Below are 16,370 nucleotides of genomic sequence, written 5' to 3'. Positions count from 1 at the left end.
TCAGAGAGGCCGTGGGTGGCTCTTAAACGAGCCGTTGTGGTTTTTTTTGTCAGTAAATTGTGGAGTTTTACTTGGAGCTGGCGTTCTTGGCCACCCCGTGCTTGGCCAGCTCCCCGGACAGCACCAGACTCACGGCGGTCTGGATGTGTGGACACAATCCGCAATCACCAAACTATTAGAGGTTGGTGCCATCTCCTGGCCGACAGCGAGTGCTGCAACAAGAGACAATGATTCAGCAGAAACCATTTTGATTTCGACAGATACCGCAGTACCCTGTTTATGTTCCGCTTAAAACTATTGCCAAGTAGTTTATTGGTCCAGCTGAAAACTACAAACAACCATTAAATGCTGGAAAAACTCAGCAGGCCACGCAACATCCGTGGAGAGAAATTAGAGTCAACGTTTCGGGTCAAAACCCTTTATCAAGACTAAAGAGGCACAGGGAATGAAATAGATTAAGGGGCTGGGAGACAACAAAAGAGAAGAGACATTAAGAGGTATTCAAAACGAGACGAGATGGTGATAGGACTAGTGGAGACAAAAGACAGCTCTAGATTAGGTGTGAAATCCGCTGGCAGAATGGGAGACAGCTGCCATCCGCAGTATTTTGCTATCGAAAGCAGATGGAGGCGCTCACCCGATTCTAATGTGAACAGTGTGGTTGATCATTGAGTGTGGGATAGACACTTCCTCTGTCATTCTGGTACTATGTGCCAATGTGGGATTCACTGCTGAATATGGGATAGATACTGTATCTGTCACTCTCTGGTACTGTGCGTCAGTGTGGGATTGACAAAAATGCCTATGATAGAGAACGCCTCTGTCACTCTTTATATTGTCAGTGGCAGATTGGCTGTTGAAAAACGATAGATACTCTATCTGACACTGTCTAGTACAGTGTGACATTTTTAAATTGTCTGGTGAGGCTACACTAGATACTTTATCTGTCACTCTCTGGTACTGTGTCAGTGTCGAATTGACAGGTGAGTATAGGAAAAGCACTACCACTCACTCACTGGTACTGCATGTGAGTGAGGGAGTATTCATTCATACAGGATAGCAATTGTATCTGTCACTCTGTTACTATGTGACAGCGTTTGATTGTCAGATGAGTGGTGAATAGATAACTTAATGGGCAAAACTGTGGCAAATCATTTTCAAAGTAGATTTCAAGATTTATCATATTAAATCAGATCTGGTATAATTGTGACCCATAGAACAGAACAGTAACCAGCCCTTTCAAAAATAATGTGGGTGGCTCTGAAAAGAGCCTTTGGGTTATTAGATGGAATCTTGTGCGCTTTACTTGCTCTTGGAGCTGGCAGTGCTGGTTTTCTTGGGCAGCAGCACCGCCTGGATATTAGGCAACACCCCGCCCTGAGCGATGGTCACCTTTCCCAGCAGCTTGTTGAGCTCCTCGTCGTTGCGGATGGCCAGCTGCAGGTGTCTGGGGATGATGCGGGTCTTCTTGTTGTCGCGGGCCGCGTTGCCAGCCAGCTCCAGGATTTCAGCGGTCAGATACTCGAGCACAGCAGCCATGTAGACCGGGGCTCCGGCACCCACACGCTCAGCATAGTTGCCCTTTCGCAGGTGCCTGTGAACACGGCCCACAGGGAACTGCAGTCCGGCCCGGGATGAACGAGACTTGACCTTGGCCCGAGCTTTACCGCTGGTTTTTCCTCTTCCAGACATTTTCACAATCAACACGGTCAGAGAAAGAATGAAAATCTCCTCCCACATCTGCCCATCTTATACCTTCTGGAGGAATGCAGACAGCGTACTAGTGATTGGTCGCTCTGTGGTGAATTTCATTGGTGTTTTCCTGTGACCAATCACAGTCTGCTTTTCCCACCAATGATAAGAGGGCGGAAATAACTGCTCAACAGTCAGACCTCCAACGATTTTTGAAATTTCAAAAGCCCCGCCAATAATTTTTAAATTGAGGATTATTATGTTAATAAATAAATTCAACATTAGCCAAAGATTTCCAAGCACGTTTTATTCCCGTTTGTCTTATTCCATATTTCCCTTGCACAGTCCGGGCTGTGACAATCAGCCTGTTTAATTTCAGAATGTAACGGGCGGGAATCAACCCACATTGATTCTGTAAGCGGACACATTCCAGCTCAATCTTTGTAAAAGTGAGGTTTCAATATTTGTCGATGGATCCTTTGCACAGGCGGGAGTGAAAACAGAAGCGGGAGCCCTGTGAAAAGAGAAGAGGGACAGTGTTCAGTCTGCCCCCATTCCAGTCTCTGTTAGAACTCGCATTCTGGGCTGTTACACTGCAAGAAGTCTCGGGTTAATAAACCCCCAACAGTTATTTTTAAAACCTGAAAATGCCTTGAGAGAGAACGATGTGACTGGAATCTGAGTCTTACCCGTAGAACAAGCTCTTAATTCGTCGGCAGGCGCTGTAAATGAACGGGTCTGAGAACAAAGGGAAACAAAGAAACATAGAAGATAGGAGCAGGAGTAGGCCATTCGGCCCCTCGAGCCTGTTCCGCCATTTAATGAGATCATGGCTGATCATCCAAATTCAGTACCCTGTCCCTGCTTTCTCCCCATATCCCTTGATCGCTTTAACCTTAAGAAACATATCTAACTCCTTCTTGATTATATTTAATGAATTGGCCTCAACTGCCTTCTGTGGTAGAGAATTCCACAGGTTCACCACTCTCTGGGTGAAGAAATTCCTCCTCATCTCAGTCCTAAATGGCTTACCCCTTATCCTTAGATTGTGACCCCTGGTTCTGGACTCCCCCACCATCAGGAACATCCTTCCTGCATCTAGTCTGTCTAGTCCTGTTAGAATTTTATAAGTTCCAATGAGATCCCCTCTCATTCTTCTAAACTCTAGCAAGTATAAACCTAATCGACCCAATCTCTCTTTATACGTCATTCCTGCCATCCCAGGTATCAATCTGGCGAATCTCTGCTGCACTCTCTCCATGGCAAGAACGGCCTTCCTCAGATAAGGCAACCAAAACTGCACACAATACTCAAGGTGTGGTCTCACCAAGGCCCTGTACAACTGCAGCAAGACATCCTTGTTCCTGTACTCGAACCCTCTTGCTACGAAGGCCAACATACCATATGCCTTCTTAACCGCCTGCTGCACCGAATTGCTTACCTTCAGCGACTGGTGCACAAGGACACCCAGGTCTCGTTGCACTTCCCCTTCTCCCAATCTATTGCCATTCAGTTAATAATCTGCCTTCCTGTTTTTGATACCAAAATGGATAACCTCGCATTTATCCACATTGTACTGCATTTGCCATACATCTGCCCAATCATCCAACCTGTCCAAATCACAGAATCACAGAAACCCCACAGTGCAGATAGAGGCCATTTCGGCCCATCGAGCCTGCACCGATATCCCAGTAACCCCATGTATTTAATCCCCCTAACACTAAGGGTCAATTTATCATAGCCAATCAACCTAACTCGCACATCTTTGGACTGTGGGAGGAAACCGGAGCACCCGGAGGAAACCCACGCAAACACGGGGAGAATGTGCAAACTCTACACAGACAGTCACCCGAGGCCGGATTCGAACCCGGGTCCCTGGCGCTGTGAGGCAACAGTGCAAACCACTATGCCACCGTGCTGCCACCTATGCCACCGTGCTGCCATACTGGAGTTTCTCCACATCCTCCTCACAGCACACGCGCCCACCCAGCTTTGTGTCATCTGCAAACTTGGAGATATTACATCTAATTCCCTCGTCTAGATCATTTATATATATTGTGAATAGCTGGGGTCCTAGCACCGATCCCTGCAGTACCCCACTAGTCGCTGCCTGCCACTCGGAAAAAGACCTGTTTATTCCTACTCTTTGCTTCCTGTCTGCCAACCAGTTCTCTATCCAACACAGTACCTTACCCCCCAATCCCATGTGCTTTAACTATGCACGACAATCTCTTATGCGGGACCTTATCGAAAGCCTTCTGAAAGTCCAAATACACCACATTCACTGGTTCTCATTTATCTATTCGAGCAGTTACATCCTCAAAAAATTCCAGTAGATTAGTCAAGCGCGATTTACCTTTTGTAAATCCATGTTGACTTTGTCCGATCCTGTCACTGTTTTCTATGTGCTCTGCTTTTACATTTTTATAATGAATTCTAGCATTTCCCCACTACCGATGTCAGGCTTACCGGTCTGTAATTCCCCATTTTCTCTCTACCAACTTTTTTAAATAGTGGGGATACATTAGCTATCCTCCAATCCATGGGAACTGTTCCAGAGCCTATAGAATTTTGGAAGATGACCTACTATATGATCTACTATAAACTGCGATAGGGTTACCTAAACTGTGTTAACAGGAGCCTGGTTGTGATGCCTCGAATCGAACTTCAAATAACTCGCGCGAGGAAGGGCAGTGAGCCACACCACGATACAATCATCACCCTAATTTTAAAAAGTTAGACGCTGTATTTACAGATCATTCGCCATAGGCCTTTGGAGCGTTAGTCAGGACGTGTAAAACACTTTGCAATCATCTTAGACTGAACGGAAACAAGATGTTCAGGTTATTTCTCTCCAGTTTAAAATAGTTCATGATGAATGGTTTTCCTGTTGCACCACTGGTTTGCGGCCAGGAGATGGGACCAAACTCCAATAGTTTGGAGAGTGCGGATTGTAACCACACATCCAGACCGCCGTGAGCCTGGTGCTGCCCGGGAGCTGGCCAAGCACGGGGTGTCGGAAGGGACAACAGCAAATAAACTTCACAACGCACTGTAAAAGCACAAAACAAAGCAACGGCTCTTTTCAGAGGAAGTCGCAGCATTAATATAGTCGAATTATTCATTCGGGATATCGTCCTTTTATAGAATCACAGAACGATTCCGCACAATAGCAGGCCGAGAGGAGACTTGATTGATGTGTATATGAAGGGCCTACATAGAGTGTACAGGAAAGACCTATTTCCCTTAGCAGAGAGATCAATCACCAGGGGGTAAAGATTTAAAATAATTGGTAGAAGAAGTACAGGAGAGTTGAGCAGAACTTTTTTAACCCATCGGTTGTTGGGGGTCTGGAACGTTTTGCCTGATAATGTGGTAGAGGCAGAAACCCTCATCATATTTTAAAACTATATGTTACGCCCTTGAAGTGTCATAAACTGAAAAGCTAAGGACCAAGCTCTGGAAAGTGGGATTCGGCAGCATAGATATTTTTTGTGCTGAATCCTTCTGTACCGTAAATGTCTACGATTCTGTGAATAAAGACCATTCAGCCCATCGTGCCTATGTTGATTTAAAACATCCACACACCAAGATACAGATCTTGGAGTAAAATATAGATCTACACCGATCACGATGTAAATCAACTGTCTACCCTCGCTCCCAGGTCATTGCTCTCTCTATGAGATGGTGGGTGGCTCTTAAAAGAGCTTTTGTGCTGTGTTTGGTGGAAAGGGTCGAGTTGTTCAGCCGCCGAATCCATAGAGAGTGCGGCCCTGCCGTTTAAGAGCGTATACCACGTCCATGGCAGTGACCGTCTTGCGCTTGGAGTGCTCAGTGTAGGTGACCGCATCCCTGATCACTTTCTCTAGGAAAACCTTCAGCACCCGCGAGTATGTGAGTGGGGCTTTGTCCTGTAGCTGTCATTCTCTGGTATGTTGGTGGTGTTTCTTTTTCCTGCACCTGTCAGTTTCTGATATATGATTGGACTTTTTTCCTGGACCTGTCAGTTTCTGGTATGTCAGTGGGGTTTTGTCCTGTACCTGTCAGTTTCTGTTATGTGAGTGTGGAAGTGCATTTGCCTGTCAGTTTCTGTTATGTGAGTGAGGTTTTCTCCTGTACCTGTCAGCTTCTGGGGTGTTAAGTGTGATTTTGCCCTGTACCTGTCACTTTCTTGTCTATAATTGATGTCACTACCTTGTCTGTAAGTGGTGTCTGTAAGTGGTGTTTTGTTCTGTATCTGTCACTTTATAGAATGTGAGTTGGATTTTGTCCTGTTCCTGTTAGTTTCTGCTATGTAAGTATGTTTTTTTCCTGTACCTGTCAGTTTCTGGTATGTGAGTGGTGTTTTGTCCCTTAGCTGTCAGCTTCTGGTATGTGAGAGGAATTTTATCCTGTACCTGTCAGGTTCCGTTATGTGAGTGGGGTTTTGTACTATAGCTGTCATTTTCTGATCTGTGAGTGCGGTTTTGTCCTGTACCTGTCAGCTTCTGGCATATGAGTTGAGATTTCTCATGTACCTATCAGTCTCTAGTATGTGAATGGGTTTATATCCTGTATCTGTCAGTTTCTGGTGTTTGAGAGGGCTTTTGTCCTGTACCTCTCAGTTTCTGATATGTGAGTGAGTCTTTGTCCAGTAAATGTCAGTATCTGATATGTGAGTCGGGTTTTGTCCTCTCCCTGTCTGTTTCTGGTTTGTCAGTCGGGTTTTGTACTGTACCAATCAGTTTCAGGTTTGTGAGTGGGTTTTGTGCTGTATCTCTCAGTTTCTGAAATGTGCATGGAATTTTGTCCTGTAACTGTCTCATATCTGATATGTGAGTCGGATTGGCCCTGTACCTGTCAGTTTCTCATATGTGAGTGGATTTTTGTCCTGTACCTGTCAGTTCCTTGTAAGTCAATGGGGCTTTATCCTGTACCTGGCAGTTTCTTTATGTTAGTGTTCATTTTTCCTATTGCTGTCAGATTCTGATACGTGAGTGGGATTTTGTCCTTTACTTGTCAGTTTCTGATCTGTGATTTGGGTTTTGTCCTGTACCTGTCTGTTTCTGGTATGTGAATGGGGTTATATCCTGTACCTGTCAGTTTCTGGTATATGAATTGGATTTTCTCATGTACCTGTCTGTTTCTGGTATGCGAGTGGGGTTATATCCTGTACCTCTCAGTTTCTGACATGTGAGTCGGTCTTTGTCCTGTAAATGTCAGTATCTGATATGTGAGTCAGGTTTTGTCCTGTACCTGACTTTCTGGTTTGAGAGTGGGGTTTTGTACTGTGCCAGTCAGTTTCAGGTTTGTGAGTGGGTTTTTGTCCTGTACCTGCCAGTTTCTGGTATGTGAGTGAAGTTTTGTCCTGTACCTGTCAGCTTCTGGTACGTGAGTGGGGTTTTGTCCTGTACCTGTCAGCTTCTGGTACATGAGTGGGGTTTTGTCCTGTACCTGTCAGTTTCTGGTATGTGAGTGGGTTTCTGTCCTGTACCTGTCAGTTTCTGGTATGTAAGTGGGGTTTTGCCCTGTAACTGTCAGTTTCTGATATGTGAGTGGGTTTTGTCCTGTACCTGTTAGGTTCTGGTACATGAGTGGGGTTTTGTCCTGTATATGGCAGTTTCTTTTGTTATTGTTCTTTTTTCCTGTAGCTGTCAGTTTCTGATATGTGAGTGGGGTTTTGACATTTTCCTGTCAGTTTCTCATCTGTGAATGTGGTTTTGACCTGTTCCTGACAGCTTCTGATATGCGAGTGTGGTTTTGTCCTGTTGTACTGGCCGCGCTAGATGTGCTCCTATCTAGTTATCCAGCAAGTTAAACACTTATTCAAAAATAATTCTTCGTGAAGCGGTTTGCTGTTTTGAAGCTTTACTTGAACAAATTTGTGAAACTGTAAACAAAGATAAAGTATGTTTTGTACATAAACTGAGTACTATACATTCGATATTACATAAGATATAAACATATTTACAACAGTAGAATAGACTAATTGTATAACTAACTAACATTTGGACTAACTTCTATAACTATCAAATATTAACCTTTTATAAACATAGTGTTATCAAAATACTACTCTGACAACGTTGCTATTATGCTAACAAACAAAGATGCTCACAGATATTGCGCTTGGCCTAACATATGAAATCAGATTACATTGGATTGTGAATCCCTTATGGAATCCTCCATTACTGCCAGGTTCTTCCTGGAATTCTACTTCCTGGATTACACAGAAAGAAAGGTACAAAGGTCAAATGACCTCTCACAGGAAGAAAGGAACAAAGGTCAAATGACCTCTGTTTCATACAAACACACTGCTAACACAATAACCACCACCAGAGCGTGCTACTGCATGTAAAAATGTCCAGAATGTCACATAATGTCCAGAAAAATGTACCTGCCAGATTTTGAAATGTGAGGGAGGATTTGTCCTGTAAATATGTTTCTGATATATGATTGCGGTTTTGTTCTGTATCTGGCAGTTTCTGATATGTGGGTGAGATTTAGTAATGTAGCTGCCATTATCTTTTATGTGAGTGGGATTTTGTACTGTACCTGTCCATTTCTGATATGGGAGAGGGTTTTTTTCCTGTGCCAGTCAGTTTCTGGCATGTGCATGGGTTTTTGTCCAGTACCTGTCAGTTTCTGGTATGTGAGTGAATTTTCCACTGTACCTGTCAGTTTTGGTAATGTGAGGGGGATTTTGTCCTATACCTGTCAGTTTTTGTTATGTGAGGGGGATTTTGACCTGTACCTGTCAATTTTTGCTATGTGAGGGGGGTTTTGTCCAGTACCTGTCAGTTTCTGGTATGTGAGGGGGATTTTGTCCTGTACCTGTCAGTTTTTGTTATGTGAGTGGGATTTTGTCCTATACCAGTCAGTTTCTGGTATGTGAGTGGGGTTTTGTCCTGTGTCTGTCAGTTTCTGGTATGTAAGTGCAATGTTGTCCTGTACCCATCAGCTTCTCATTGGATGTTATCTGTACCTGTCAGTTTCTGGTGAGTGACTGTGGATTTAATTCTCTACCTGTCTGTATCTGCTATGTGAGCTTCAGTTTCTGTCTATCTGTCTATGTCTAGTATGGGAGTGTGGATTTTACTCAGTAACTGTCTATCTCTGGTATTTGAGTGTGGGTCTTCATCTGTATCTGTCAGTCAATCTCAGTTACAGTAAGTGATTGTGATTCAATCTCAATCTGTCTTTCTGTGTGTGATAATGTACTTACTGTGTGTGAGAAGGAGCTGCCTGCATTGATCCTCCTGTTCCGTGTGGAGGAAAGATCACATTTACTCTGGCTCAGTGAAGTATTTTGCTCCGAGAATTACAATATGAGAACAGAATTAGTTATACGATATGAACAGTTGTGGGTAGAAAATAAAAATAAATTAATAATTAATGTGTTTGTTTATGATAACAAAGTAAAGTATCTGGGGAGAGGAAACTGCGATACAAATGGTGTCATGGTCTGATCTCACTGCAATACAGCAGGACTCCGATTCTCCACAGCAGGTGTGTAGGACGGTTCTATAGTATGTTATCAGCATCCAGACACAAACCAATCCCAGCATTGGACCATGAATGGGACAACCCTATTGCCACAGTCCAGGTTTATATCTCCCAGTCCCATTGGACTACCTATCAAATTCCGCAAGGCTTCCTGGAATATAACCACAGGTACCTGGTCTGTACAAGCAATTGTTTTCAGTCTATGGACAGAAAACAGCGAGTTGTGGTAAATGGCTGTTTTTCAGACAGAAGGATGGTAGACAGTAGTGTTCACCAACTGTCAGTGCTGGGGCCACGGTATTCTTTATATTTATAATAAATGACCTGGAAATTGGAATACAAAGTAGAATTTCTAAATTTCCAATTCACACCTCATGTGGGGGTGTGCCATAGAGTGAGGATGATACCAATCGACTGCAACAGGACATAGAAAGATTGGCAGAATGGACAGACAAGTGGCAGATGGAATTTAAACAGAGAAGTGTGAGGTGATGCATTTTGGCAGAGGAAACAGGGAGAGGCAATATACACGTATTGGCACAATTGTAAAGAATGTGCAGGGACAGAGGGACCTGGGAGTTAATGGGCATAGGTCCCTGAAGGTGGCAGGACATATTGAGATAGTGGTTAGCAAAGGATATGGGATCTTGGGTTTCATAAATAGAGGTATTGAGTACAAATGTAGAGAAGTTATGCTGAATCATTATAAAGCGCTGGTTAGGGCACAACTGGAGAATTGCGTCCAGTTCTGGTCACCACACTTTAGGAAGGATGAGAAGGCCCTTGAGAGGGTGCAGAGGAGATTTATCAAAAAGTTCTGCGAATTGGGGATCTTAGCTACAAGCAAAGGTTGGATGTGCTGGATTTTTTTCATTAGAGCAAAGGAGGTTGAGGGGTGATTTGATAGAGGTGTACAAGATTATAACGGGTTTGGATCGGCTAGATGGGGAAAGGCTGTTCCCACTAGTTGATGGTGCCAGGACTAGCGGACACAGATTTGAGGTTTTGGGCAAGAGATGGGGCGGGGGGGTGGGGGGTGGGGTGGTGTGAGGAAAAACATTTTTACGCAGCGAGTGTTGAGGACCTGGAACTCGCTGCCGATGGAAGTGGTGGAAGCGGACACACTCAATGTTTTCAAGGGGAGTCTGGATAGGCACTTGAGGGAAATAAACTTGCAGGGCTACGGGTTAGAGCGGGGGAATGGGACTGACTAGATTGCTCTGCAGAGAGATGGCACACCCTCGATGGGCCGAATGGCTTCCTTCTGTGCCGTTATGACTCTATGATTATGGCTCTATCATTCCATTGAAACCGAGTTGAGGGCCTGTGTAATTAACAGAATGTCTCAGAGCACGGATTCTGATGTACCTGAAGGAGCGACTATGTATCTCCCAATCACCAGCAACACGGTTCTGGAGAACTCAATGCACCGAAACAGAATCACCAATTTTTGAAATGTGTTATTTCACACTTCTCACCTGGTGCCTGCAATAGATGCACTTTGTGAAACTCCTCACATCCTCACTCTCAGGCTCCGATCCACTGTTCACTGTTCAATAACAACAGACACGGTGAGATTCAAACTGAATCAGTAACATTCACTGCTGATTTGGAGAAAACAGCAATGATTTGAAAGTGCGAGGTGATTTACTTTCTATGTTACCTTACACTGTACACACACAGCCCGAGAATGGCTTCTCCCTGCCCCCACTCACTCCATGTTAAGGAACTAGTTCCTGTTCCAATCTGTCTCTTACAAACAATCCCCGGCTTCCAAATCCCCGACACCTTCTCCTACCTCCACCTGGACCATGACCCCACTGCCGAACATCAAACCACTGACACTGACCTCATCTCCTCTGGAGATCTTCCCCCCGCTGCCACCAACCTCATAGTTCCCCAACCCCGCACAGCCCGCTTCTACCTCCTCCCCAAGATCCACAAAAAGGACTGCCTTGGTAGACCCATCGTTTCAGCCTGTTCTTGCCCCACGGAACTTATATCTTCCTATCTCGACTCTATCTTTTCTCCCCTTGACCAGTCTCTTCCCACCTACATCCGCGACTCTTTGGACGCCCTCCACCACTTTAACAGTTTCCAGATTCCTGGCCCCAACTGCTTCCTTTTCACCATGGACGTACAATCCCTCTACACCTCCATCCCCCAGCATGATGGTCTGAGGGCGCTCCGATTCTTCCTTGAACAGAGGCCCGTCCAGTCCCGTTCTCCCAGTTTCTCCATCTACGCCATATCTGCACCGACGTTGCCACCTTCCACACCAGTGCTTCCGACATGTCTTCCTTTTTCCGCAACCGAGGATTCCCCTCTACCGTGGTTGACACGGCCCTCGACCGTGTCCGTTCTATCTCCCGCACTTCTGCCCTCACCCCTGCCCCTCCCTCCTGGAACCACGATAGGGTTCCCCTTGTCCTCACCTTTCACCACACCAGCCTCCACATTCAATGGATCATCCTCCACCATTTCCGCTACCTCCAAAGTGACCCCACCACCAAACGTATCTTCCCCTCCCCTCCCCTTTCAGCATTCCATAGGGACCGCTCCCTCCGAGACACCCTAGCCCACTCCTCTATCACCCCAAACAGCCCTTCCCCTTCGCCTGGCACCTTCCCGTGCAAGCGCAGGAGGTGTAACACCTGCCCCTATACCTCCCCCCTTCCCACTATCCAGGGCCCCAAACACCCCTTCCAGGTGAAACAGTGATTTACTTGTACTTCTTGCAATCTAGCATACTGTATTCGCTGCTCACGATGCGGTCTCCTCTGCACTGGGGAGACCAAACGCAGATTGGGTGACCGCTTTGCGGAACACCTCCGTTCAGTCCGTAAGGGTGACCCCGAGCTTCCAGTCGCCTGTCATTTTAATTCACCGCTCCATTCCCACTCGGACCTCACCGTCCTTGGCCTCCTGTATTGTTCCACAGAAGCTCAACGTAAACTCGAGGAACAGCACCTCATCTTCCGAATAGGCACTTTGCCGCCTTCTGGACTCAATATCAAATTCAACAATTTCAGATCATAACCTCGGCCCCTATTACTTTTTTACTTATAATTTTTTCCACCCCTTTCTTTTGAGTCTTCCTTCCCCCCCCCCCCTTTCCTTTTGTTTCTCTCTCCCACCTGGCAGCTGTCTCTTACCTGCCTGTACAATTCACACCTAATCTCAGCTGCCTTTTGTCTCCACCGGCCTATTACCATCTCGTCTGGTTTCGAATACCTTTTATTGTCTCTTTTACTTCTTTTATCGATCGCAGCCCTGCCTTCGATCTACTTTCTTTTCTTTCCAGTTTTGAAAAAGGGTTTCGACCCGAAACGTCAACTCAAATTTCTATCCACGGATGTTGCCTGACCTGCTGAGTTTTTCCAGCATTTTCTGTTGTTATTTCCGATGAACTTGCCCCGACTCAAAGCCCATCTGTGGACACAGTCCCAATGCGATGTGCTGCTGTGAGGAGGCTGCTGTTTGCTCCCTTACTCGGGCCCGTGATATCTCCGCTCCCTGATGTGTTCAGCGATCATCAGCCGAGCCCAGAGGAAACGGCCCCCGCTGGCAGAGCTGGGGGAGGGGAGCTCGCATGGGCCCTTCCTGTCGCTTTAAACACTGTGCGGGGAGAGGGGGAGGAGCAGGCAAATATTTCAATGCTGAAGCCTGAAAGCTGGAGGCGGAGCTGAAGCTCAGAGGACGCTGTCTCTGCTCTGTCTGTCACTCTGATTCTGTCTCCTCCCAGCCTCTCTCACACTCTGCTTTTCTCAACCAGATCCGGGCTGGCTTCATAAATACATAAGGACGGCGAGAGTGTATCATTCAGTTTATATTCCTGTGAGGAATCGTCATAACTGGAAGAGGTAAAGGAGGCAAAGGACTGGGAAAAGGCGGATCCAAGCGCCACCGTAAAGTGCTTAGTGACAACATCCAGGGCACAAAACAAAGGCTCTTCTTAGAACCCCACACCGCCTCACAGAGAGAGAGCAGCGCCCCAGGACCGGGAGCGGGGATATATTGGGGTGGGGTATAGCTTCAGAATTATAAGGATTATGGGGTTACAAGTGACTCTTTGGGCCGGACCCTGTATTCTCCCCTCACAGTGAAATGCTCCTTTAGTCTTCCTGGGTGTCCATGCGCTCAGTGTTCTGTTTCCATTCAGCTTTTATATATCAGACAGATGGTGTGACGGGGAACCGGAGCTTTCCACCTCACAATAGGTTAAACCGAGCTTCTATGACAAGAGGCCAACTTGTGAGATTATTCCCCTTCTGAAGTTTGCTTACTGTCGGGGATTGTGAAAATCAAGGGTTTAAGTAAAGTCATTGGATGGACTGTAATGACTCCAGTTCCATCTGTCGGAGCCCGCTGTAACCTGAGGCTACTTCGGATTGGTCGCTTGATTGGAATCCCATTTCCTTAACAGAATAAACTATTGGCCTCAATTGATCAGTTTTAAAATTAAGTTTGAAACATTCCACCAAATTCAAAAAAGATTTTATTTATAATTATTCAATTCAACCGAGACAGACATTAAATTGGGGCAGTTTCACTAATTTTCTGATAATTTCCTCACCAGATTGACAGGACTTTAGCCGGAATGAATAAACCGACGAAGTCAGTGCATTAAACAGGCGGCTCCTGCAGAGAGGCTGTGGGTGGCTCTTAAAGGACCCGTTGTGATTTCTATATTTCTATCAGTAAATTGTGGAGTTTTACTTGGAGCTGGCGTTCTTGGCCACCCCGTGCTTGGCCAACTCCCCGACAGCACCAGACTCACGGCGGTCTGGATGTGTGTCCACAATCCGCACTCTCCAAAGTGTTAGAGGTTGGTGCCATCTCCTGGCTGAAAGCGAGTGCTGCAACAAGAGACAATGATTCAGCAGAAACCATTTTGTTTTCGACAGATACCTCAGCACCGTGTTTATGTTCCGCTTAAAACCATTGCCAAGTAGTTTATTGGTCAAGCTGAAAACTCCAAAAAACCATTAAAAGCAGATGGACGCGCTCACCCGATTCTAGGGTGAACAGTGTGGTTGATCATTGAGTGTGGGATAGACACTTCCTCTATCACTCTGGAACTATGTGGCAAGGTGAGATTCACTGCTGTATATGGGAAGATAGATACTGTGTCTGTCACTCTCTTGCAGTGTGTTAGTGCGGGATTTACAGGTGAGTATAGGAAATGCACTACCACTCACTCACTAGTACTGCTTGTGACTGAGGGAATATTCGTTCATACAGGATACCAATTGTATCTGTTACTCCGTGGCAGCGTTTGATTGTCAGGTGAGTGGTGGATAGATAACAATCGACAAATCTGTGAATTTCAAAGTAGATTTTAAGATTTAACATGTTAAATCAGACCTGGTATAATTGTGACCCATAGAACAGAACAGAAACCAGCCCTTTCAAAGATAATGTGGGTGGCTCTGAAAAGAGCCTTTGGGTTATTAGATTGAATTTTGTTCGCTTTACTTGGTCTTGGAGCTGGCAGTACTGGTTTTCTTGGGCAACAGCACCGCCTGGATATTAGGCAGTACCCCGCCCTGAGCGATAGTCACCTTTCCCAGCAACTTGTTGAGCTCCTCGTCGTTGCGGATGGCCAGCTGCAGGTGTCTGGGGATGATGCGGGTCTTCTTGTTGTCGCGGGCCGCGTTGCCGGCCAGCTCCAGGATTTCAGCGGTCAGATACTCGAGCACAGCAGCCATGTAGACCGGGGCTCCGGCACCCACACGCTCAGCGTAGTTGCCTTTTCGCAGGTGCCTGTGAACACGGCCCACAGGAAACTGCAGTCCGGCCCGGGATGAGCGAGACTTGGCTTTGGCCCGAGCTTTACCGCTGCTTTTTCCTCTTCCAGACATTTCCACAATCAATACGGTTAGAGAAAGAATGAAAATCTCCTCCCACATCTGCCCTTCTTATACCTTCTGGAGGAATGCAGAGAGCGAACTTGTGATTGGTCGGTCTGTGGTGCATTTCATTGGTGCTATTCAGTGACCGATCACAGTCTGGTTTTCCCACCAATGAAAAGAGGGTGGAAATAACAGCCTCAACAGTCAGACCTCCAACGAATTTTTAAATTTCAAAATCCCCGCCAATATTTTTTAAATTGAGGATTATGTTAATAAATTCACCATTAGCCACAGATTTCCAAGCACGTTTTATTCCCGTTTGTCTTATTCCATATTTCCCTTGCACATTCCAGGCTGTGACAATCAGGATTATTTGCCTGTTCAATTTCAGAATGTAACGGGTGGGAATCAATGCCCATTGATTCTGTAAGCGGACACTTTCCAGCTCAATCTCTTTAACAGTGAGGTTTCAATAATTATCGATGGATCCTTTGCACAGGCGGGAGTGAAAACAGAACCGGGAGCCCTGTGAAAAGAAGAGGGACAGTGTTCAAACTGTCCCCGTTCCGTCTCTGTTAGAACTCCCATTCTGGACTGTTAACACTGCAAGTAGTCTCGGGTTAATAAACCCCCAACATTTATTTTTAAAACTTGAAAACGCCTTGAGAACGACGTGACTGGAATCTGAGTCTTACCCTAGAACAAGCTGTTAATCGTCGGGTCAGAGAACAAAGGTAAAGAGCGACCAAGGATCGTGTTCGCAATTTACTGTGAGGGCGAGAAATTCAAGTGACGCTAATGTCGAACAAGACATTAAAACTGCTTATCTGAGAATTCAAAACGAAATCCACAGCTGGAACTTTAAACGTTCTGAATGATACTTGTTCAGTAAATAATTGCAGTAAACTGATTCTAAAGGGAGATGCGATTGTGTAGCTCTTTCAGAGAGATTGTGGGTGGCTCTTAAAAGAGCCGTTGTGTTTTGGGTTTGTTCTTTCAGGACAGCGTGGAGTTTTACTTGGAGCTGGTGTATTTGGTCACCGCCTTTGTTCCTTCCGACACGGCGTGCTTAGCCAGCTCCCCGGGCAGCAGCAGGCGCACGGCGGTCTGGATCTCCCGGGAGCTGATGGTGTGCCGCTTGTTGTAATGGGCCAGGCGGGAAGCCTCACCCGCGATGCGCTCGAAAATATCGTTCACAAACGAGTTCATTACAACCATGGCCTTGGAGGAGATGCCGGTGTCAGGGTGAACCTGCTTCATCACTTTGTAGATGTAGATGGAGTAACTCTCCTTCCTCGACTTTCTGCGCTTCTTGCCGCCCTTCGCTGCCGGTTTAGTGAC

General features: G+C 45.9%; 2 protein-coding genes across 2 annotated transcripts; both read right to left on the bottom strand.

The window, feature by feature from the left end:
* Positions 1-1,277: 1,277 nt before the first annotated feature.
* LOC147098422 (histone H2A type 2-C-like) lies at positions 1,278-1,692 on the bottom strand. The gene has a single exon (XM_085970057.1). The coding sequence runs from the start codon at positions 1,690-1,692 to the stop codon at positions 1,303-1,305; it is 390 nt and encodes a 129-aa protein (XP_085826183.1). The 3' UTR covers positions 1,278-1,302.
* A 12,902-nt stretch (positions 1,693-14,594) lies between these two features.
* On the bottom strand, positions 14,595-15,053 carry LOC147098421 (histone H2A type 2-C-like). Its single transcript, XM_085970110.1, has one exon. The coding sequence runs from the start codon at positions 15,036-15,038 to the stop codon at positions 14,649-14,651; it is 390 nt and encodes a 129-aa protein (XP_085826236.1). The 5' UTR covers positions 15,039-15,053; the 3' UTR covers positions 14,595-14,648.
* Positions 15,054-16,370: the final 1,317 nt, after the last annotated feature.

This window comes from Somniosus microcephalus, chromosome 29, assembly GCF_052327205.1.
Source record: "Somniosus microcephalus isolate GS21.2 chromosome 29, FLI_Smic_1.0, whole genome shotgun sequence".
NCBI classification, from domain to species: Eukaryota; Metazoa; Chordata; class Chondrichthyes; order Squaliformes; family Somniosidae; genus Somniosus; species Somniosus microcephalus.
The sequence above is the reverse complement of the archived record's forward strand: the minus strand, read 5'-3'. Positions and strand labels throughout refer to the sequence as shown.

Coding starts and splice junctions, on each gene's coding strand:
- LOC147098421 (XM_085970110.1), bottom strand. CDS start 15,038: ATGTCTGGAAGAGGAAAAAGCAGCGGTAAAGCTCGGGCCAAAGCCAAG.
- LOC147098422 (XM_085970057.1), bottom strand. CDS start 1,692: ATGTCTGGAAGAGGAAAAACCAGCGGTAAAGCTCGGGCCAAGGTCAAG.